The following is a 24,557-nucleotide window of genomic DNA, read 5'->3' as shown; positions in this document are numbered from 1 at the left end:
TGTTTAATACTGCTAGTATCGTAAAAATTTTTTTAATATAAGTGAGTCCAATAGTTTGAGAAAAAATGATTGAAAATCTTCCGGCTGAAGGAATTAAAGTTATAATTTATGTGATTAAATTTAAAAATTTTATGGAAAGACTGAGATCCTCAGAGACCTGGCAGGAATAACAGTGAATGGAATGACTAAAGAATAAAGGGGAATGGGTTAAAGGGAAATGCATGAGTTAATCAACAAAATTAGAGATGATAGAGGTCCTTCATGCTTAAAGCATCTAGCACCCTGAACAAAATATATTTTGGTTATGTTAAAATCTGATACATAAAAGTTTGAAATTTTTTTTTTTTTTTTATTTGTGAGTATGGTGTACTAAGTTGTTGACTAAGAGAGGGGGGAGCAATGGTTGATTAAAGGTTTAGGTAAAGTGGGAGAAAGTGAATTCTGATGAATTGCTGGATTGTGTTTAAATGTTTACTGAGTTTGGAACTAATGGGTGGATGGTAGATATATGAAAAGACAGAGAACTAGCAAAAGAAAAAAGAAAAAAGAATGGACAGGAATATGGTGCAAAAGTGAAGATTGTAAAATAATGAAATAGTGAGGTATAAAAGATATGATGTTAACAATAGGGGGCTGAAAAATTCTTTTGGAGGGAGTGTTTTGACAGTAGTGTAGAGAGAATGGTTGTTTTTAAAAAACAGTAATTGTTGAGAAGGATTAAGGTGTTGACATTTATAGAGGAAAGACAGATGAAGAAGATGGGGTAAATTTGAGAAGTGTGGGTTATGAAAAGAGTTGTCGGTGTAAGGGTTGAAAGTCACGGTTGAAAGATACATGGCGATTAACGCAGTTGGGGCTTCTTTGCTTTTCCTTGACTATTTCCAAGTCTTCATATAAATCTAATTTTAGAAAATTTTTTTGGGGTATATTATGTAACAAAGAGACGTCTTCTGGTATGTTGAGGGTATGTTTATGTTGTGCAAGATGTTGTGAGAAGGTGGAAGTGTTCTCTTTTTTAGTGTGTTCTTGGGAACGGGAAGTTAGTGATCTACAGGTTCTACCTATATATGTAGCATCACAATCAGAGCACTGTAATTTGTAAACACCACTACGATCCATGTAGTTGATGCAATCTTTTGAGTTGGTTAAACATTGTCCTAGATTGTTCAGGACTTTAAAAGAAATGTGGGTATTCTCAACAGATCTTTTTAGAATATATCTGATATCTCCAGAAAGACGTTCTTGAAGGTAAGGTAAGGAAGCATAATGAGGTTTAATGGTCAAGTCTCTGGGGAACGCAGCCTCTCTCAAAAGTTTGAGTTGTTTTTTATTAATAAGTTTGTTAATGAGGTTGGGGTCATACCCATTGTTGGATGCTATTTGTTTTAGAATATTGAGTTCTGTTTGGTAGTTAGATTGTGATAGTGGGATTGTTTCTAGGCGGTGAATATAACTATGGAAGGCTGCATATTTATGTGACATTGGGTGGTTGGAAGATAAAGGTATGATATGATCGGTTTGTGTAGGTTTCCTATAGATACTGAAATCGAAATGGTCGTTTAATCTGGTAATAGTAAGGTCGAGGAAATTAATTGATTGAGACGACTCTAGTTCCATGGTGAACTTTATATTTGGGTGGATTTGATTTATTTTGGAGAGTAATAGATCAGCTGAATTCGAGTTACCTGATATGAAGACTAAACAGTCATCAACATATCGAAACCAATGGAGAATTTCAGGATTTTTCATAATGTGTGTGGATTCTAAGTGATCCATAAATATATCAGCTAGGAGAGGGGAAAGGCAACTACCCATGGCTAAGCCATCAGGTTGTCTGTAAAATTTACTATTGAAAACAAAAAAGTCTTGAGCTAGACAAGTTTGTAATAATTGAATAATTGAGTTAGTGGTAGACATAGTGATAGAATTTGCTCGTAGAAGAGAGTGGACCAGATTAATAGTTTCTTGTTTGGGGACTGAAGTAAACAAATTGCTGACATCAAATGAAAGCATTGTGATGTTGGGATGAAGATTTATTTGTTGGAGATTGTTGACTAGATGAATTGTATTTTTGACTGAAAAGCGAGGGGTGAAGTTCGTCATATTGTTAATGAGATTCAATATGAATTTTGACAGGATAGAAACTGAAGTGTTTATAAAACTAACAACAGGACGAATGGGAATTCCCTCTTTGTGTATCTTAGGTAAAGCAACCCATTAACACCCAGATTGTATGGTTTACCTAAGATACACAAAGAGGGAATTCCCATTCGTCCTGTTGTTAGTTTTATAAACACTCCAGTTTCTATCCTGTCAAAATTCATATTGAATCTCATTAACAATATGACGAACTTCACCCCTCGCTTTTCAGTCAAAAATACAATTCATCTAGTCAACAATCTCCAACAAATAAATCTTCATCCCAACATCACAATGCTTTCATTTGATGTCAGCAATTTGTTTACTTCAGTCCCCAAACAAGAAACTATTAATCTGGTCCACTCTCTTCTACGAGCAAATTCTATCACTATGTCTACCACTAACTCAATTATTCAATTATTACAAACTTGTCTAGCTCAAGACTTTTTTGTTTTCAATAGTAAATTTTACAGACAACCTGATGGCTTAGCCATGGGTAGTTGCCTTTCCCCTCTCCTAGCTGATATATTTATGGATCACTTAGAATCCACACACATTATGAAAAATCCTGAAATTCTCCATTGGTTTCGATATGTTGATGACTGTTTAGTCTTCATATCAGGTAACTCGAATTCAGCTGATCTATTACTCTCCAAAATAAATCAAATCCACCCAAATATAAAGTTCACCATGGAACTAGAGTCGTCTCAATCAATTAATTTCCTCGACCTTACTATTACCAGATTAAACGACCATTTCGATTTCAGTATCTATAGGAAACCTACACAAACCGATCATATCATACCTTTATCTTCCAACCACCCAATGTCACATAAATATGCAGCCTTCCATAGTTATATTCACCGCCTAGAAACAATCCCACTATCACAATCTAACTACCAAACAGAACTCAATATTCTAAAACAAATAGCATCCAACAATGGGTATGACCCCAACCTCATTAACAAACTTATTAATAAAAAACAACTCAAACTTTTGAGAGAGGCTGCGTTCCCCAGAGACTTGACCATTAAACCTCATTATGCTTCCTTACCTTACCTTCAAGAACGTCTTTCTGGAGATATCAGATATATTCTAAAAAGATCTGTTGAGAATACCCACATTTCTTTTAAAGTCCTGAACAATCTAGGACAATGTTTAACCAACTCAAAAGATTGCATCAACTACATGGATCGTAGTGGTGTTTACAAATTACAGTGCTCTGATTGTGATGCTACATATATAGGTAGAACCTGTAGATCACTAACTTCCCGTTCCCAAGAACACACTAAAAAAGAGAACACTTCCACCTTCTCACAACATCTTGCACAACATAAACATACCCTCAACATACCAGAAGACGTCTCTTTGTTACATAATATACCCCAAAAAAATTTTCTAAAATTAGATTTATATGAAGACTTGGAAATAGTCAAGGAAAAGCAAAGAAGCCCCAACTGCGTTAATCGCCATGTATCTTTCAACCGTGACTTTCAACCCTTACACCGACAACTCTTTTCATAACCCACACTTCTCAAATTTACCCCATCTTCTTCATCTGTCTTTCCTCTATAAATGTCAACACCTTAATCCTTCTCAACAATTACTGTTTTTTAAAAACAACCATTCTCTCTACACTACTGTCAAAACACTCCCTCCAAAAGAATTTTTCAGCCCCCTATTGTTAACATCATATCTTTTATACCTCACTATTTCATTATTTTACAATCTTCACTTTTGCACCATATTCCTGTCCATTCTTTTTTCTTTTTTCTTTTGCTAGTTCTCTGTCTTTTCATATATCTACCATCCACCCATTAGTTCCAAACTCAGTAAACATTTAAACACAATCCAGCAATTCATCAGAATTCACTTTCTCCCACTTTACCTAAACCTTTAATCAACCATTGCTCCCCCCTCTCTTAGTCAACAACTTAGTACACCATACTCACAAATAAAAAAAAAAAAAAAAAAAATTTCAAACTTTTATGTATCAGATTTTAACATAACCAAAATATATTTTGTTCAGGGTGCTAGATGCTTTAAGCATGAAGGACCTCTATCATCTCTAATTTTGTTGATTAACTCATGCATTTCCCTTTAACCCATTCCCCTTTATTCTTTAGTCATTCCATTCACTGTTATTCCTGCCAGGTCTCTGAGGATCTCAGTCTTTCCATAAAATTTTTAAATTTAATCACATAAATTATAACTTTAATTCCTTCAGCCGGAAGATTTTCAATCATTTTTTCTCAAACTATTGGACTCACTTATATTAAAAAAATTTTTACGATACTAGCAGTATTAAACAATTTCATCTACTTAAAAAAGTCTTACATTAGCTACAAATATATACTAATTATTCTTCCTTGTCCTAGATGTTAGCAACATAAAAGGACATTTCCATATATTTCAGCTAATTCTTCACAAATTACACCTTTTAGACCACACTCCATACGATAAAGAGTAAAATAAGCTGCCTAATACATACGTCATCTTCTTAAACATGACCTTCAACAACACCAGTAATTTACATCTTTTACATCCAATATTAAATAATTATAGAGAAATTTTTAAATTCCAACACCTGGATTACTGTTATCATTTTAACATCATCAAAGTTTTTTAATCTTTTGGCTGTAGTAATATAATGTTTAACTAACACTGTTTCATGGTTCATTGACATTTTGTTTCTGACACCGCTCATGAGTATTTCATCAATCAGTTGCCAACCGTAGTCCGTTTGAAGAGGTGTACTCTCCGGACACTGGAACTCACTTAAGCATGGGTGTATGTTACCTGAAGTAAAATCTAATTAAAATATTAAACATCATATAATATTATAAACATCATGTACATTCTTCGGTAACATTTTTCAATTTAAAGGGTTTTTACCCAAATATTTTGGTGGCTCAGGCATGTTAACCTGTAAGTATAACCATTTTATTGTTTTTAACCTTAGTCAAAATTTTAAACCACGTTTGTTGTAACTAAATGGTTTATACTTATTTTAGGCATTTTAACCTGATGATGGAACAGTTGTTCCGAAAACGTTCGTGCTTGTAATGTTGCCCTTTTAAGGGTTTTTATAAAATAAAATATACCCACATACAAAGACTAACCTCTTTTAAATATAAGTCTTTTCATTTCTTTGTACGTGTGACATAACGAAACTATCCAATCGTACCATTTATCAAATGATTTGTAAGAGGAAAATAAGTGCATTTATAAAAGCAATTTATCAAGTGCTGTCACAAAAATAATATGGAACTTTTATTAGGAATAATTATTGATAATGTACGTTTACCGTTTGGCAACATTAATTTTAAATCAAGCTTAGAGTACATTAGCTAGATTTGATTTATATATTTACGATTGAACGTAACGATTTGAGTTGAATCTAGCTTTTATTCAAAATTTTATTAAAATTAATAAATCTCTGGGTTTTATAGTATGCACTAATAGTTTTTGACTTAATAAGTGTTTACTGTACAGTAGATTGGGATTTAATCTAAAAATAATAGGATATTAAGTATCAGAAGTAAGAATAACATTCAATTTTTTTAACATATCTTTACAATTTAGCAAACGATCATTACATCAAAATAATAATGAGATCGAGAAATCAAATTTGCCATTAGAAAAAATATGGCTATAAGTTCTACAACTTTACACATCAGAATATATTACAGCAACATAATACGTCGGTAAATAAGTCCCGGGTCTAACCATGCGACATTACAATACCAGCCCGTTCCTCCAGTGCGACAGAGAAAACTGACGCAAAGCAGTCCCTGCATCTCTTTCTACCTTGCCAGGTTTATGGACCACGTGACCTAAATGACCAATGAGAAGGTCACATGTTCGATAAATCCGGTCCATTAGACAGAGACGCATGGTCAGTATATCTTGTATTAGTCTATGAAGGAATTTTCCATTTAACTTTTCAGTAGTCCTAACCTTCAACATGCTGTCAAAATGTTCATGTCATTCGGATTATTAACTATGGAGGTACAGTGTTTAAAGTGATGACTTTTGTGATTTTTATAAACAATAAATTCAAAATAATTTCGTGTGTTGGTTTGTCACTGATATTTGATGTGAAAAAATACCGTTCAAACTGAGCTTAAAAAACAAACTGAAGCTTAAAAAGTGTTAAAGGAACTCTGTACCAACGATTACAACTATTAAACGATGTTTTCTGAATTCAAACGAGGTCATACCGACACCAATGGTACTGAGCGCTCTGGAAGGCCAAATGATGCAGTTATTCCCAAAAACATCGAAAAAATGCTAAAAATTATTATGGAAAATCGCAAAGTTGCAAGATATAGATGACACTCTAAAGTTATCAAACGGTAGCATTTTGACTATTATACAAAAAAATTTGGGTATAAGACAGCTGTTTTCCAACTGGATGCCGCGAAAAAACAACAAAGAATTGATAAATCTCAGCGCTGTTTGGACATATTGAATCGAAATAAGTCGGAGTTTTTACGACGGTATGGATAACACATGTAAGTGCAACATGTGGAGAAACCAAAATAAGTGAGAACAAACAACAAGACAGCTAGATATCGAAAAACTAAGCCAACCGAACTGTAAACAGAACTTCTACAAGAAAAGAACAAGAAAATAACTGAAGCACACAAAATATGAATAAGTTTTGAGTAAGCATGACAAAGGACGGATAAAATGTACCTAAGCACAAAAAAAAAACTAAAAATATGACGAAATACAAAAAACGAAACAGCAGCTTCAAACTTAAAACGATTTAAAATTTTTCAAATCAATTTATTAAAAAAATTAATTTAATTAAGAAAGCAGTAACTTTTATGCGACCTGTATAAGGTTTTAAAACTACGCATTACAAATCTTCTAAGAAGAAATTTTAGTGTTAATCTTCAAATTATCTTAAATACCACGCTCCTTTTGGAATCTCATAAGTGGCAATAAACACTTATGGTTATTTTTAACTTGTTTTCTGTTTGGTCAAATTGATTACACGAGTCAAACTGTAACGCAATTTCGGCAGATGCGCTGGTAAGTTTTTCAACAAGCGTGGTTCATTCCATTCCGATACATAGAGTGAGAATCAATACGTTGTGCTATCTGTACAAAAGTTCATCATATTTTTCAAGATTTTGTAATTTCTCGATAGTTTTCTCTATAGTTACAGCCGTTTTTTGCTCAGTTGATATAGTATGAACTGAGCAAGTTTATTACAACTTTTGTCTTAAAAATAAAGGCCTTTAAAAAATGATGTTTTATATCTATATGTTTTGTTCTTTTAGCATTTTCATTTCTGTTCAGTCTACTCGTTTTACCGATGTAAGTTTTTGGGCAGTCGCTACATGGAAATTTGTATACACTACCATGTAAGTGCTTTGTAAATGTAAGTGTAAGTGTTGGTAAAACAATAAACAAAATGTTAAACCAAAAACTGCATAAGAAAGCTCTGAAATTAATCTTTCCATCAACAGAGAAAAAACTCAGTACTTTCTGCTCGATTACATAAACAGGCAAAATATCAACAAAAATAGCCAAACACATAAAAAAGAAAGGAATAACACCAGCTTTCAGAACAAACAACAACTTAGTATATTAAAAAACACCAGAGCTAAAAGAAAAGGCACTTACACAGTGGTGTATACAAACTTACATGTGGCGACTACACAAAAACTTACGTCGGTCAAACGGGTAAAACTTTTAACAAACACAAAATGGCTTTTAATAATAGAAAAACAGATTCTACGTATGTACTTCACCTTCTAGATCATAATCATTCTTTTAATGACGAATTCCAAATTATTCACATTCAAAATAAAGGCCTTAAGCTATGATTATTAGAATCTATGGAAATTAACAAAGTAAAAAATTCAGATATAATTCTGAAATAGAATTAGAATCTCTGAGTGCAGAGAAATATAGAAACTCATATAGCTTTAATAGATTTGGAAAAAGCATATGAAAGTGTACCGATCTCCCAACTATGGATAGAAATGGGTAACTTGAAAATAAACCCAATTCTTATTAACGCCACTCAAAAATATTACGAACAAAACTTTGCAAGAATTAAAATGGGACAAGAAATCACTTCTCCTTTTCAAAAAACAAAGGGACTAAGACAAGGCTGCTATCTGTCACCCACCTTATTTAAAATCTATTTGGACATGTCCTTAGTGAAATGGGTAAAAAAATGTAGAAACATGGGAATAACGGTGGAAGAAAACAAGCTATAGACACTTTTCTTTGCGGATGACCAGGTAGTAATTGCCGAAGACAGCTACGATCTTAGCTATATGGTAAGAAAACTGCAAGAAGAATATAAGGTGGCAGGTCTAAACATGAATATGACAAAATGTGAATATCTCTCAGTGGGAACAGATGAAATATGTGACCTAGTCTTGGAAGACGACAAAATCAAAGGCGTGCAATCCTGCAAATATTTGGGGGTCATTTTCAACAAGAAGGGAAATAGCGCAGATGAAATCAGGGAAAGAATAAACAAGGGGAGAGCAGCGACCTGTGCCTTAAACTTTCTTCTCTGGCAAAAAACAATTCGAAGAGAAACCAAAAAACACATTTACGGTAGTATAGTCCAAAGTATTACACTTTACGGTTCGGAAGTATGGGACGTCACCAAAGCTAATAGAAAAAAACTTATGATGACAGAAATGGATTATCTGAGACGAAGCTGCGGTAGATCGAAACTGGAGAGAGTTAGAAACGAACAAATAAGAAACGAAATGAAAATGGAGCGAAATATCAATGATGACATAGAAAGAAAACAATTAATCTGGTTCGGACATGTTAAAAGAATGCCAGAGTACAGATGGCCTATACTTCGATCTGGAAATCTTACGGAGTGACGAATTTTTAAAGTATAGACAGTTACGGTTGTTTAAATTGTTGAATTAAATCGACTGGTCGCTGGTTAATCGTGGTGGTAAATAGTTGGTCGATAGGGTGAAGAAATAACTTATAAAATGAAATGTCTTCACACGTTCTTTATTTTGTGCTCTTATGGCAACATATGGAAACATACTACTTTTATAAACTTGTAATGACTTTGCCTAGGGCTGACAGGGTTGCCGTCTAGGCAAATTAAAACTTAGGTCTAAGAATTTACATATATGTACATAGAATAGAAATATTTTGAAACAATAGAATAAAAATATTTTGAAACGATTTTAAACAAACTCCCCCGTTGAAGGGTACCTTCAAAATAGATTATAAATATAAATAAAGTCTTATGTATCAATACTATCACTAACACTCTCTTGCTGCATTGGTAACGGACACAAATGACGAACAGAGTGAATAACAGTCTTATTGTTTGTTTTTACCTCTGCTACTCTTGAAAGTTTATCTTTACCGGAATGCAAGTTAATAATACGTCCCAAAGGCCATCTACATGGTGGTTGTTGATAACTGCGAATTAACACTAAAGTTCCAATCTTCAAATGGGACGAAGATTCTTTCCATTTGTACTGCTGTTGCAGTTGCAAAACGTATTCTTTCACATAACGATTCCAAAATTGTTGATATATATGACGAATCGTTTTGTAGTTGGAGAGCCTGCCTATCGGGATTGTGCTTAAGTCAGTATCGGGAATGGTTGTAATAGGACGGCCAATCAGGAAATGGGAAGGAGTAAGTGGCGTTAGGTCAGTTGGGTCATTAGAGAGTGCAAACATAGGTCTAGAATTTAAGACTCCCTCGATCTGAATTAGCAGAGAATTAAAATCTTCGTAGATAAGTTTTTTGTCGAATAACACCCTCTTTAAATGGTGTTTCATGCTTTTAACTGCCGCCTCCCAAAGACCGCCAAAATTAGGCGCATACGGTGGAATGAAATGCCAATTTATATTATGATCAATAGCGTAATTGTGAATATAAGTATTATTTTTTAAAAGAAATTGACCAAATTGTTTAAGTTCATTGCGAGCTCCAACGAAAGTGGATCCATTATCTGAATAAATGTCATTGGGGATACCTCGTCGAGCTATGAAACGCTTCAAGCAGGATAGGAAACAGTCTGTTGTGAGATTTGTAATGAGTTCAAGATGAATTGCTTTGGTACAAAAGCATACAAAAACACAAACGTAACCTTTTATTTCTTTGGCTCCCCTACCCGATTTATTGTTTAGTAAAAATGGTCCTGCAAAATCTATGCCACAGTGCTGAAATGGCAGTGATGGGGTTGTGCGAGCTTCGGGCAAACTGGCCATTGGACAACTGGCAAATGTAGGTTTAAATTTAAAACAAGTAAGACAATTTCTTACTGTTTTTATTGCAAGGTCTCTCCCCCGAATTGGCCAATAATATTGTCGAATTGATGAGAGAAGGAGTTGAGGACCTGCACGTAATAGGACTTTATGTTTATGTTCAAATAGCAACTTAGTGAAAGGATGATTAGATGAAATTAATATAGGGTGTTTAGAGTTAAAGTCTAATCCAGATAATCTAAGTCGACCCCCTACTCGTAATACATGATTTTCATCTAAAAATGGAGTAAGATTTGAAAGTTTATGTTTGATTGGTAATGGTTTATTGGAATTTAAAATAGATATTTCCTCCGCAAATGAATCCAATTGTGCAAGTTTTATTAACCGCAATGATGCTTCTTCTACTTCGGAAAGAGTTAAAGGGCCTATCGTTCTTTCTGACCTTTTTTTACACGCGTTATTACGAAATCGAAGACAATAACTAACGACATGTTTTAACGTTGAAATATTAGAAAATCGAGAGAATAGAAAGAGTGGTACCGAATGGGTAGCCAATAACATCGAACGTTTAACCTTTTGTTCAGGAAGTTCGATTTCAGACATTGCAGGAGGTGCGGGTTTGTCTATAGGACCACGTAGAAAAATTGGCCCCTTCCACCATAATTCACGGTTAGCTAGATATTCTGGTAAAACTCCTCTGGAAGCCAGGTCTGAAGGATTTTCTTTAGTATTAACATAATACCAATCATCCTTGTTGGTTAACTGTTGAATTTTGGCGACGCGATTACCTACGAATTGTTGTAACTGATTAGCATCCTTTTTTATCCAACATACTACTATCTGAGAGTCGGACCAATAGTATATCGGTACTGACGGTGAACTGGCATTGACAAATTGTGCTCCCAGTAGAGCAGCACATAACTCTAATCTGGGAATGGTGAGTCGCTTTAATGGTGCAACTTTACTTTTGGAGCAAATTAAATGACTTTGATAATTGCCACTTGCATCTATGCTTCGGAAATATATACAACTTGCATAAGCATATTGAGATGCATCGCAGAAACAATGAATGTCTAGTATGGAATGATTGAATCCAAGAACATGTCTAGGAATCTCTAATTGATTGAGTTGGGACAATTGATTGTAAAATTGTGTCCATTTAATATAAATGTCCTGTGGAACCTTTTCGTCCCAATTTAATTTGAAGGTCCATAATTTCTGAATTATGAGTTTAGAAAGTACAATTACTGGAGAGAGAAGACCAAGAGGATCCCAGATCTGTGAAATGATAGACAATATCTTTCTCTTAGTAATCGAATTATCATGTGGAATTGAAGATATTTTAAAATTTAGAATGTCTTTGTTACTATTAAATTGTACACCTAAGGTTTTACAGCTTTCGTGTTCACCGAAATTTAAAATTTCATTAGGAATATCGCAACATGGAATGTTCAAGAGAACACTCGGATTATTTGTAACCCATTTTCTAAGTATGAATTGTGCTGATTTTAATATGTCTGAAATATCTTTACATCGGATTTGTAATTCTGAAAGATCATTGGAACCCGTTACTAGGTCATCAACATAGAAATCATTAAGAATTGTCTGTGAAGCTGTCGGTAATGTATTACAGTTATCAATTGCTAATTGATTTATGCATTTTATTGCTAAGTATGGCGAACTAGTACAACCATACGTAACGGTGTTTAATTGATAAATTGAAAATTCATCTGCTGGGTTGTCCCTCCACAGGATCTGTTGAAGGGGCTTGTGTGCATCATGTATAAGGATCTGCCTATACATTTTACTAACGTCAGCAGAAACAACATACTTGTATAGTCGGAATCTAATTAAAATGTCAAATATGTTATTTTGCACCTTTGGTCCAACATATTGTAACTCATTGAGAGACCATCCAGAACTACTAGGACTTTATCCATCGAAGACCACTCTAAGTTGAGTAGTCAGACTACTAGGCTTGTATATGCCATGGTGGGGAAAAAAATAAGTTGGTTCAGTGACCATGTCACTTTCCACCCTGGTCATGTGACCTAAATCGATATATTCATGTATAAAATTTTTGTATAATTGATAAAATTGAGGATGAGTTTTGAATCGGTTTTCGAGTGATATGAATCGTTTTTTTTCTATTTCTTTTGAATCTCCCAATAAATCGGTAGAATATTTGAGGGGCAACTTCACTACAAACTGACCGTTTTCATTTCTTCGAGTGTGTTTGGTAAATAGTTCCTCACACTGGACGTCATCTTTTGATAACATCATAGGTTCATTTATCTCATTGAGTTCCCAGAATTTACGTAACTGATTGTCTTCTGGTATAAAGCATTGTGAAAAATTGCATAACGACGTTGATATCGCATTCATTACAGTACCAGATATTACCCACCCAAGTTTGGTATTTTGAAGCACTGGTGCATGTTTTCCTAATTTAATATTACCATCTAATAGCAGTTCCCAGAACAAACTGGCACCTATGATCATGTCAACTTGCTGAGGAGTATTGAAAGTAGGATCAGACAATTCGATATTTTGAGGAATGGAAATTGTAGAGATATCAAATTGTTGTAACGGAATAGTTGAAATGAATGGTGTTACATAACAAGATAATTGAAATTGGAAATTATTTTTGTTTGAGAAAATTTTAATTGAAGTTTTCTTTTTTAAAGTAGAAACCACTTGGTTAATACCAATAATAGCTAATTCGGTATTGGTTAATGGTAACCCTAACCGTTTGACAAACTCTTCGGTAATCAAATGGGATTGAGCTCCTGAATCGAGCAGAGCTCTACATTGATGCAATTGATTGTTTTGGTCTTTAACTTTGAATGTTACTGTCGACAGAATTATATTAGATTGTGTATTTCTTTCTGTAACTAAGCATTGTTGATTTGGGACTGAAATTGCTTGACTATTGTGAGAAATTGCTTGTGAATTGTGTGACACCTGGTCACTATTATTTGGATGATTCTGAGCACCTACTGATTGAATTGTGTCTCGTGAATTGTATTGATTGTTGTTGTTGTTGTATGCATTTGACTGTGTGTTTTGACCTTGATATGAACGAGAATAATCTTGATGTAATAAAGTGTTGTGTTTACGTTTACACTTACGACATGATCCGCTACTGCACCTTTCCTTGGAGTGACCAAAACGTAAACAATTCGGACATAGTTTTAAAGATTTAATCTTTTCCCATCTGTCATTAATTGTTAATCTTAAAAATTCGGGGCAAGAATATATTAAATGATCACTCTTGCAAAAATTGCACTGAACTTGATTTATTGATAAATGAAATTGTGATCGAGATTGTAGAGGTTTCTGAAACCCAGAGTGACTTTTAACGGTCATCATTGAGGAGGAATGAGGCTCTTCTTGAGATTGTAATATGTCTTGTCTCTGTTTAAGGAATTCAAGAAATTCATTTAAATGAGGCAATTCGGCAGAAGTGTGGTATTCTTTCCACTTATTTTGAGTTACTTTGTCTAATTTATTGTACACAACATGAATAATTGTCATATCCCATAGAGACTCTTTAGTGAGCTTCATTCCTTCTAAATATGATAAATGCTTTGAAACTTCATCGATTAACCCTCTGAATTGCATGAATGTGCTTTTATGTATCGAATTTAAATTGAAAATAGATTTTAAGTGGGTGTCTACTAGAAACTTTTTTCTATCGAATTTGTTGCAAAGCATATTCCATGCAGCATGGTAGTCTTGGGAATCAGTAAAACCTTCTATTGTTCGTTTGGCATAACCTTCCAACGCAGCTTTTAAAAAGTTAAACTTTTGACCTGCACTTAATGATGAATTTGAATCGATAGTGTTTATAAAATTGGTTTTGAATTCGAGCCACTGCTCATATTCACCATTAAATGTAGGAAGCTTGATTTTCGGCAAAAGAAAATTTTGAAGTGGATCGTGATTAATTACATTTTGAGGTGTGACATTTATTACCGGAGAAGAATTGTTTATGTATTCCTCTAAATATGAAATTGCTGTATAAAAATGATTTTCAAATGGATCACGTTCATTAAAATGAATTTCTAATTGATCGTCCGAACATTTCTCCTCGATAGATTGCTGAATAATTTCAAATTGACTTAATAATTCAAGATTATTTTTGTATCGCATATTTACATCGCCTAATGTCGGTTTAAGTGAACCATCAATTATTTTATTTACAAAATTTGTTAATGAAGTTAATTTACGTTTAAGAGAACCTCTATTTCTTATTAATTGTGCAATATCTGAGCTCGACATTATTTATTTTTTAATTGAAATGTTCGTCAATATCTCTAAATCTGACAAGTTATAATACCATGCAAATTCAAAAAGATCAACAAAGTCTGAAACACCAGAATCTATAAATAGCACTGCGATAAAGATAAGGGTAGGATTTATCTTAAGATGGTATATAACTGGAACAGACTTACAGCTTTTCAGGGATGCGCGTCTGCAATCGCTCAGCAAATTGGCCACAGGAACACCGCTTCGTGTTCGTCAACGTTCTTTTGACTCGCTGTCCCGTTCTCTGATGGGTTGAAAGGCACAGATGCACTAATAGAAACTTTTGCTTTAATTTTAACAAATTGATAATTTAAAATTGAAATTGTTACGATTTACCACCGAATTCGGCTACGAATGACCAAAAAATTGTATGTTTAAATTGTTGAATTAAATCGACTGGTCGCTGGTTAATCGTGGTGGTAAATAGTTGGTCGATAGGGTGAAGAAATAACTTATAAAATGAAATGTCTTCACACGTTCTTTATTTTGTGCTCTTATGGCAACATATGGAAACATACTACTTTTATAAACTTGTAATGACTTTGCCTAGGGCTGACAGGGTTGCCGTCTAGGCAAATTAAAACTTAGGTCTAAGAATTTACATATATGTACATAGAATAGAAATATTTTGAAACAATAGAATAAAAATATTTTGAAACGATTTTAAACAACGGTGTCGAGCGGAAGGACGTGAGGAAGATCATAGGCGTCGAGGTTTTTGGATAAATATTTACAGCAATTTTATTAATATTAATATTTAATTTTGTAGGTACCTCAAAAATATTTTTAAAATAGACTAATCAAATTTTAAAATTTAGTTAACTAGTACATTTTTACAAGTAAATGAATTACTATTATATCATTTTCGGGCTCAAATATAAAAGAACCGAAATAAAATTCACAATAAAATTAAACGGCATCATCAAATAATACATGTGTGTATTCCCAAAGATATCAACAACACAATCAAATTTCATCTTACGTTCTTGGTGAAAACTCACGAAAATACTTTTCAAACTGAATTATCAATCAATTTTACATAACTTACTTTTAATCAACATCAGAAATGTCTGAGTCATCGCTATCTGCACCAAGTTGAACGACAATGGGTTCCATAATGATATCTGCCTGTATAACTAAATTCCACATATTTTCTTCTTCTTTCTGCGTGTGAAAGATGCAGTTTTGCCAGTTCTCTTGAGTAACGTTATTTATGGCTTCGTGGAAGAGCACTTTTACATAACTTAAAAGTAGTATTTTTACTTGCAACCTCCTTTTTTATTTGTGCCCAGATTAGCTTAATACGATTAAGCTAACAATGGTGTGGTGGTTATCGGTGAATAAAAACCGCATGGTTACGAGACATTTTATCAAAGACGTATTTTAGAAATTTTTGTTTATGCTGTCCTGCAATATTTAGTAACTCCGGCTTAACCATAGACTTGTAATACCCAATTTCTTTCCTATCTAGCCATTTACTTATTTCTCCTTTTCGCCAACTTGTTGTTGGAAGCTTTTCTATTTGACGACTTTGATAGGAAGCATTATCTAAAATGATTATTGAGCCAGGTTCAATTTTTGTCAATATGAACAAAAACCAAGTTTCAAATTTCTCAGTATCCATGTCCTCGTGATAATCTCCAGATTTTTTGGATTCAAAACTGAGAGTCCTCCAGGAAAATACCCTGTTCACTATCAATATGTATTATTATTAGATGTCGGCCCTTACTTGATGGTGCTTTTAGACCCGTAGAGAGACCTTCAAGGAACGCTTGTCGAGTGTTTTTAATATTTAAATCGTGCCAAACTTTGTTTGTCACGATTAATTGTGGCAAATTAATTGTGAAACACACTTGGAATGTACTCAAGAAATGGCTCAAATTACAAAACTTAATCTTACTCAAAATCAGAATTATCCGAATCATCGCTCTCGTCATCAAGTTGGACTATAATCGGTTCCATAATTACATCTACCTGTATATCTACATCCCACATCTTATTTTCTATTTTCTCCACGTGACCGATGCACTTTCGCCAGTTGTCTGCGGTAACGTTACGTATAGCTTCATCGAATAGTACTTTAACATCACATAATTTAAATGTAGTATTGCGACGTGCTACATCTGTTTTCACTTGTGCCCAAATCAATTCAATTGGATTCAGCTCACAATGATATGGTGGTAATCGATGAACAAGAACTCCGTGACTAAGAGCCATTTCGTCAACAACATATTTATGATATCTATGTTTATGTTGTCGTGCAATATTTAACAACTCAGGTTTAATCATTGATCTGTCATAAGCGATTGGTTTCATATCCAGCCAATCAATGATTTGTCTTTTTCGCCAGCTTCTTGTTGGGAGCTTTTCTACCTGTCGACTATGGTAGGGAGCATTATCTAAAATTATTACCGAACCCGGTTCTATTGTCGGTAATATGGACGAAAACCAAGTTTCAAATCTCTGAGCTATCTAAATGTCTTTGAAACTGTCTATACGAGTGACTCATGGCATTGAGAGAGATTATGCCTGTGGTAGATCTTTCCAGGAATGCCGCGTATTGACCATAAAATTCGAAGAGACGTTATAAGGAAATTCCATAGCGAAGTCATTCTGAAATAAATATTTGCAATGTAAAGATACATTGTATAATATAAATTAATTCGTAATGTTGTAAGTAAAGTTTAAACAATCGAACGGTAGTTTCACGTTACAATATTTTACACCCAGAGAAAATCCGTATGCAACACTATCGTTTTGTTGACTGCCAGTATTAAATAAAAAATTTTATAATTCACAAAGAAATGATTGAAAATATCCACTTACCAAAGTTAATATACAAACGATATAAATAAATTGTTAATAACCACTCAAACACCAAAGAAACACTTTACAGACAATTATTTATAAAAATAAATATAACAAGTTAAGAAGCAATATTTACGGCAGTTACGCTACTGATAAACTGATCGTAGTGAAACAAATTAATCTACGGCCACTTCGTTTCGACACTACAGCTCTTCGGGAGCTAATCGTTGGCATTCGTTACTCAAAAACGTGATTTAATGTTGTTATCGTATACTGTTTCCCCGGTGTTTAGTTCAAATCACAGTTTTATTAAAGCGGACTGTCCGTCTGTCTAGTTACACTGAATAATTTACATAAAATTAATTTAATTAAATTTTGCCGTATGTTCACGTTGTGGTCTTATACTAAGTATTTGTCACTCCGTTGTATTTTCCGATCAGGGTATAGAAGAGTACTGGAATGGATCCCTCCTGAAAGAAGAAAGATAGGACGACCACGGAGAAGTTGGCGCAACGATATTGATGAAGCAATGGCCGGCAGAGACTTAGAAGAGGCAACTGCATATGATAGAAAAAGATGGAAATTGGGGGCGGAGAAGCGGCGACAGCCGTAATAAATCCGTTATTATATATATATATATATATATATATATATATATATATATATATATATATAATTCTGAATGACCAACTTGAGACAAACAGTTCTCCCTTCCTTATCTTACTCAGTTAAGGGCTATAAAGTGTTAGACACATAACAAAAATATCTCAATTAAGAAAGGCGTTCTCCCGAAACAGCTGTAGTGATAATAAATTATAATGGATTTTGTGGAAGTGTTAAAAACGAAAGTTTTTAGTGTTTATTGCTTGACTACAATTAATTCCCTGTAATATTAGTTAGAATTTCACTGTATTGAAATTCCTTTTGCATTGGAGTTATCTTTAATTTATATTTCTTCGTATTAAAATGATTTAAAAGTTTTTCTCTAAATCTTTCTTGATCGATATTAAGTCTCCTGTCCTAAAAAATTTATTCCATTAAATATTTTGCCTTAAATTTATCTTTTAATACTTTTATAATACGCTAGAGATCGATATCTTCGCCCATTAATCATATATCATCTACATATATTATTATGTTCCTGGTTGCAAATTCATTGAATGTATTATTCCATACCTTTGACGATGCTGTTAACCCATTTAAAGCTTTATTCAGTTTTAGTACTTTTTTATGTAAGTTCTTCTGTCTGGTGCATATATTATCAAATAATCTATTTAAAAATGCAGTTGGGATATCCATTTGTCTAATTTTCCAATCGTATTGTAATGCTATTGATAAAAATAACTTAATGGTTTATGCTCTTGCTATTGCTGAGTAATTTGGTCCAAAGTTACTCTCCTCCTTAATTTGAAAACTTTTGACTGCTATTCTGGCTTTTTAGTTTCATCATCCTTGATTTTAAAGGCCCATTTTATTTGTATGGCTTTTTTATGTTTAGTTAATTTTACTTCGGTCCATGTAATTAGTTTTTCGTGTAAGTGTAGTTCCTTTCTTTTGGATTCTACCCATTCTGGATCGTTTATAGCATTTTCATAGCACAAAGAATTATTTTTTCTGTTGATATTAAACAATAGGTTGCATATGTGTATCATCATAATTAGTTTACATTTTATTAAATCTCACATCTCTCGAACAGAAAATTTCATTAGTTTCATAATTGGATAATCTATATCCAGCTCCTGTATATCCTATCATTATACAAGTTTGTGCTATTCTTTCTAATTTGCTTTGTTTTGGTAAGACCTAATGATTTTCTAATTATTTTCTAATGATTTTCAAATCATTGTTTTTTAACTCATATGCTGAGCACACAGTTGCCCGCCCCCCCTTCATAACATTGATAGATTAGTTTCAGCAAATTTTACTTTGTCTAATAATTCTGTTCATTCTCTTTGAAATCCAGTTTTCTTGTGGAGGATATAGCATTGTATATTCCTTCTTAATATCTTTATTTTACAAAAATCTCATAAGAGCATTAGATGTCAATTCCCCACCATTATTAACTCTAAATCATTGCATTTTTAGAAGCAAAAACTGAATCATAGTCAGTATAGATGGACAACTTACAGAACCTATAGAAATAGGCAGCGGAATAGGACAAGGGGATTCATTGAGCCCCATGCTCTTCATTTTGATCATACATGAAATCGTCAAAACCGTTAAAAAAGGAAGAGGATAGAGAATGCGAAAAATGCGACACATAGAAAAAAAGAATGGAAAAACCACATAAGCAGAATGGAGGAGACCCGTGTCGTCAAAATAGCAAGAGATAAGTCACCAATCGGCAGAAGAAGTATCATAAAGAAGTGTCTGCAGAATTGCTTATAAAGAGAAAGAAGAAGAAGAAGAAACTGAATAATATTTTGATCAGATCATGTTGATTTTTAATAATCTTATTACTAAAAAATATGTATAATCATCTCTTAATACTTGAAAATATTTAGAACCTTCAGATGTTGGTGTATTTACCGGACCTGCAATATCTGAGTATATCAACTGACCAATATTTATTGTAACAAAATAAAGTATAATTATATTTAAATTTTGAACCATTTTTATTTTTATAATAGCTTGTCTTGAGATTAATATATTTCCTGGAAACTCTAGCGTTCGAAGCAGCAAATTGATCTAAGGTAGATTTGATTATTCGAACCCGATTTGACCCCCTTTCGCCGTTTTAGAAATGCTTTACAGTTTCCTAAAAATATAAACATTTTATACATGATCACAGTCAAAATTAAGGAAGAGTCAAGAAACCTCACCAAACTAATAAATTGGAGAAATAAAAACGAAGATGTCATTTCGATTCCTTTCGCCGTTTTAATGTTAAATGAAATAACTTTGTCTATTAACCTATATCTAACTTGCATTGAAATCTTGAAAAATTATTAATTTATTTCGGTCAATACATTCCGCTTTACATAAATGAAACTGATCTATATTTTCTTTTTGCAGGTCTTGGCGTTTGACCGGGATATAGGACAGAACGCTCAATTGAATTACCACATTAAATCTGGAAAGGGTCGGACCAAATTCAAAATTGATAACACCACCGGCATCGTATATGCGCAAAAGACTCTTCTGGCAGGCGAAGAGTACGAGCTGAATGTAAGTATTAATTTATTGTAGTATTAAGTGTAGTTTCATGGCGAGATTCCAAGGGTCGCATCGAAGAACAGTTAAGAGAGTCTAAAAAAACTCCTTTAAAGGGACGGATTTTATTTTCCAAGAAGAGCAATTTAAAATATGATTCAAATAATTTATCGAGAATCAGCAATGGTCGGATTTTGACGGAAGAATGAAATAGCGTGTGTTTTTAACTTGCCAACTCCTAATGATTTGGTGAGCTGTTACACGGATACACGAAAAAAGAAAATATTGTTTCAAAATAACGTTCTAAATAATGCAAATGTTTACGTATAGGCAAAGACTGAGAGGGGTTTACTAAGGGTATAATCCGAAGAATGTTTTATCTCGGCGCGTTCGTTTATGCGTTGTAACCGCTTGTCAAAGCATTTTTCGACTAAGAGATCTCCAAAATATGGTTTTTAAATGCATCAGCAGACTTTTCTGTCGAAATCAATCGTTTTTTACACAATTTATTGGTGTTCAAGAACAAAAAGATGTTATTTGGTGATAAGTCGGGACTTAAGGGTAGATGACTAATACATTTGATTTATTGAGTGATTAAATAATCGATTGTTAGAAAATTAGTGTAACTGAAGAATGATCATACAGCGCTTGTTTATTTTCAACATTGCACGGAAGTGCTTGGCAAACAAATGATTGTATGTCATTCAGAATTAACCGTTATATATACCTGTAAATACACAGTTGCCACATGATCAGTTTTCGTGAGAAGTCAGGCGACCATTTGAGTGAAAACAATTTTGTTAAATTTTGAAATACCCGTACACTCGAACTCATACGCATAGATCCCTGATTCGTAGTCTGGTGCAATCTCATATACATATTCTGAAGAATAACCATTGTATTCATTAAACATTTGTTTGCCTAATCAATACATGTGTGTATCTTTTTGAGATTTTGTTAGGTTATGCGAGAACAAGCGGACAAACCTTCATCATTTGGCAAATTGCATATTCGAGTCAAATTTCTTGAGCTATTTTTATTGTTTGTATAATGCCTTACTTGTGGTATAACATTGATTTGTTTAAATAAATATGTGATTTGCAGTTCAAATCGAAAATTACTTTCCTCTGAAATCTCAAAAACCTCAAAAATTTACATTTCAAAATTAAATTTCCTACTTTCACCGATTGGCCTAATAAATAATGAATATATAATGGAATATATAACTTACCTATGGATCTATGGAGGAGTATCACCGAGCCGCAAGCCCTTATCTCTTGCCGTACTGCTCCACCATAGGCCGATCAGACACCAGCATATTCTAGTCTAAGCCGCAGATTCAATTAGAATTTTAAACTGCTGCGTTATCCTTTTTGTTTTCTATACACCGAGCTGGGGATCGAACTCACATCCACTGAATCCCATAATCACTGAATAATCGCCGAATTGCACATAAAAAGTAAAAAAGAAAAAAGTAAAAAGTAAAAAATAGTAAAAGTAGTAGTAAAAGTAAAAAGTTTAAAAGAGAAATGGATCTTCTTCTTCTTCAAGTGCCCTGTCCGTTGCGAACGTTGGCTATCAACATGGCAATTCTGATCTTGTTTGCGGCGCTTCTGAATAGTTCGACCGATGTGAGCCCGAACCACTTCCGCAGATTTTGGAGCCATGAGTGTCTTCTCCTGCCTGGTCCTCGCTTACTGTCTACTTTCCCCTGGACAATCAATTGCAGTAGACGGTACTTATCGTGTCTCAATATGTGGCCTAGATATTCAAGCTTTCTTTGTTTGATTGTGCTCACGATTTCTTTCTCCTTTCCGATTCTTTGGAGTACCTCTATGTTGGTGACATGTTCGGTCCAGGATATACGAAGAAGGCGTCGGTACACCCACATTTCGAATGCTTCTAGTTTTCTCGTGAGCGTCTCTGTCAGCGTCCAGGCCTCCATACCATATAGTAAGATCGGAAAAATGTAGTTTAGCTAGTCGTAGTTTTAGGGGAAGAGACAAACCCTTGCTTATGAGGAGCTTTTTCATATTGTTAAATGCTGCTCTAGCTCGTTCTATTCTCGCCTTAATTTCTGCGGCCTCTTCCCATTTTGCATTTACGTTGGTGCCAAGGTACACATAAGATTCTACATGGTCGATTAGTATGTTACTTATCCGTAATTGTCGAGCAGGTTGTTGCTTTTTGCTTATCAGCATCCACTTTGTCTTCTTGAAGTTGAGGCTCAGGCCGTATTCCTCACTAACTGAATAAACTCTTTCCATTACCTGTTGTAATTCGTCTATGGCACGAAAAATGGATAGATTCACTTAATATGATGCACATACAATTTAGAATTGCTTACCAAACTGGCCTAACCCTCCATAGGCCACTATGTTTTTTTACACATTTCAAACAATATTAATGCCAGACCTATACTTCTAGTTATTGAAAATGTTCATGAATAACAAACAGTTTTAATTAACGTTATGAAAACAGGCGAATTTGTAGCCATTATGCTTCTAAACGTTCCAACTGGGCAACTAACGCCTGGTAGTCAGCATAAAAAATATAATTGAAGATGCTATTTTATCAAGATAAATTCGCTCGACATATTTTGTTTTTCATTCCTACATTACATTGTCTTATATTGCATTGTGTAATTCACTGTTTTTATTGTATCTCTAATCCAAGATGTTTATCCTTTTTTGCTTTGTAGTTTTTGTAATCAATCCGGGTTCCAAAGCTTCTCTGTGTACTTCAAGTACAAAAATTTCGAGAATTTATTACGAGCAATCTGGTCAACATCCTGACTGGTTGTCTCTCTTAAATTACCGTTTGCAGGCGCTGTAAACTCGTCTTTTGGCCTTTCCCTCTCAGCGTTCACCAAAGAACACCACGAGGAGGACGGAAAAACATCGTAGACCACCAAGACGCTTACTAGCCTTTACTAACCCAGAAACCAAGTGTAGTTCCATAAATAAACTAAACATAATAAAGCATACTATTACAAAAGCGTAAAGTTAAAATGAATAAAAACGATTAATACGATTATTACGTGAAGTGATATTTCAACTTATCAATATAAAACGTCCATTATTTTATCATCAATAATTTACCGGTTATGAGTATATTAAGAGTAGAAAAACCAACTATAATTTACACATTTCATAAATTCAAATAAACCTAATAGTAGGAGAGCTGGTAGACAGTTTTGGGGAGGTATTTGAGACATTCTGAAAAATTTTCAGATACCTCTTTCATAATATTCTAATAAAAAAATGCAGACCTGGCTGGAAGGTAGCGATCATTTAACAACCCCTAAATTAAAAAAAAACATGTAAAAATTTGTGTTAATAAAAAAATCTTTGAGCAACTTATAATTTTTTTAAGTAAATTTAAATATTCAAAAATAAAGAAAATAAGTCAGGCGATTTGAGAGGGATTTTAACTCTGCAAGACACTTGCAAAACTATCTTACAAATAAATTCAAAAAATATGCTTGACACAAGCTGCTATTTAGAAAGGGTATTTTTTAATATTAAAAATAAATATTCTAAAAGAGAGAGGTGATTTTGGTGAGATTTTGTACCTGCCAGGTGATCAAATGAATTACGTGTGCGTGTGAGAGAGCGTATATCGATAGCTGTTTGCGTCCATTGGCTCGAGCAAAATCACATGACCTGACGATATCCATATCTATGCTGTTGTGCCTCAAAATTTTGGAGTAATTATTATATATTTTAGATTTTTCAGAAATTTTTTTATTAATTAAAACAAGATAATACGTACTAAGAAAATAAATATTTATATAAAAGTTTAAAAATATAAATTAAATTATTTCTGTCAGAATTTTTTCTTCTTCAAACTCTTCATCTGAGCTCAAATACTCATTTTTTTCTTCTTCGGACTCGAGAGTCGGATTCCTGTGTA

The 24,557-nt window shown here is 33.6% G+C and overlaps 1 protein-coding gene across 1 annotated transcript in view; it reads left to right on the top strand.

Moving 5' to 3' along the window:
- Positions 1–24,557, top strand: part of LOC140442373 (fat-like cadherin-related tumor suppressor homolog) — a 965,522-nt gene that overhangs the window by 816,425 nt on the left and 124,540 nt on the right. Inside the window, exon 7 of the mRNA XM_072533469.1 lies at positions 20,505–20,657. Coding sequence (XP_072389570.1) covers positions 20,505–20,657 — 153 coding nt within the window. The remainder of the gene's footprint in view (positions 1–20,504; positions 20,658–24,557) is intronic.

Source organism: Diabrotica undecimpunctata, chromosome 1 (genome assembly GCF_040954645.1).
Source record: "Diabrotica undecimpunctata isolate CICGRU chromosome 1, icDiaUnde3, whole genome shotgun sequence".
NCBI classification, from domain to species: Eukaryota; Metazoa; Arthropoda; class Insecta; order Coleoptera; family Chrysomelidae; genus Diabrotica; species Diabrotica undecimpunctata.
Note: the sequence above shows the minus strand (reverse complement) of the source record. Positions and strands in the feature narration are given on the sequence as shown.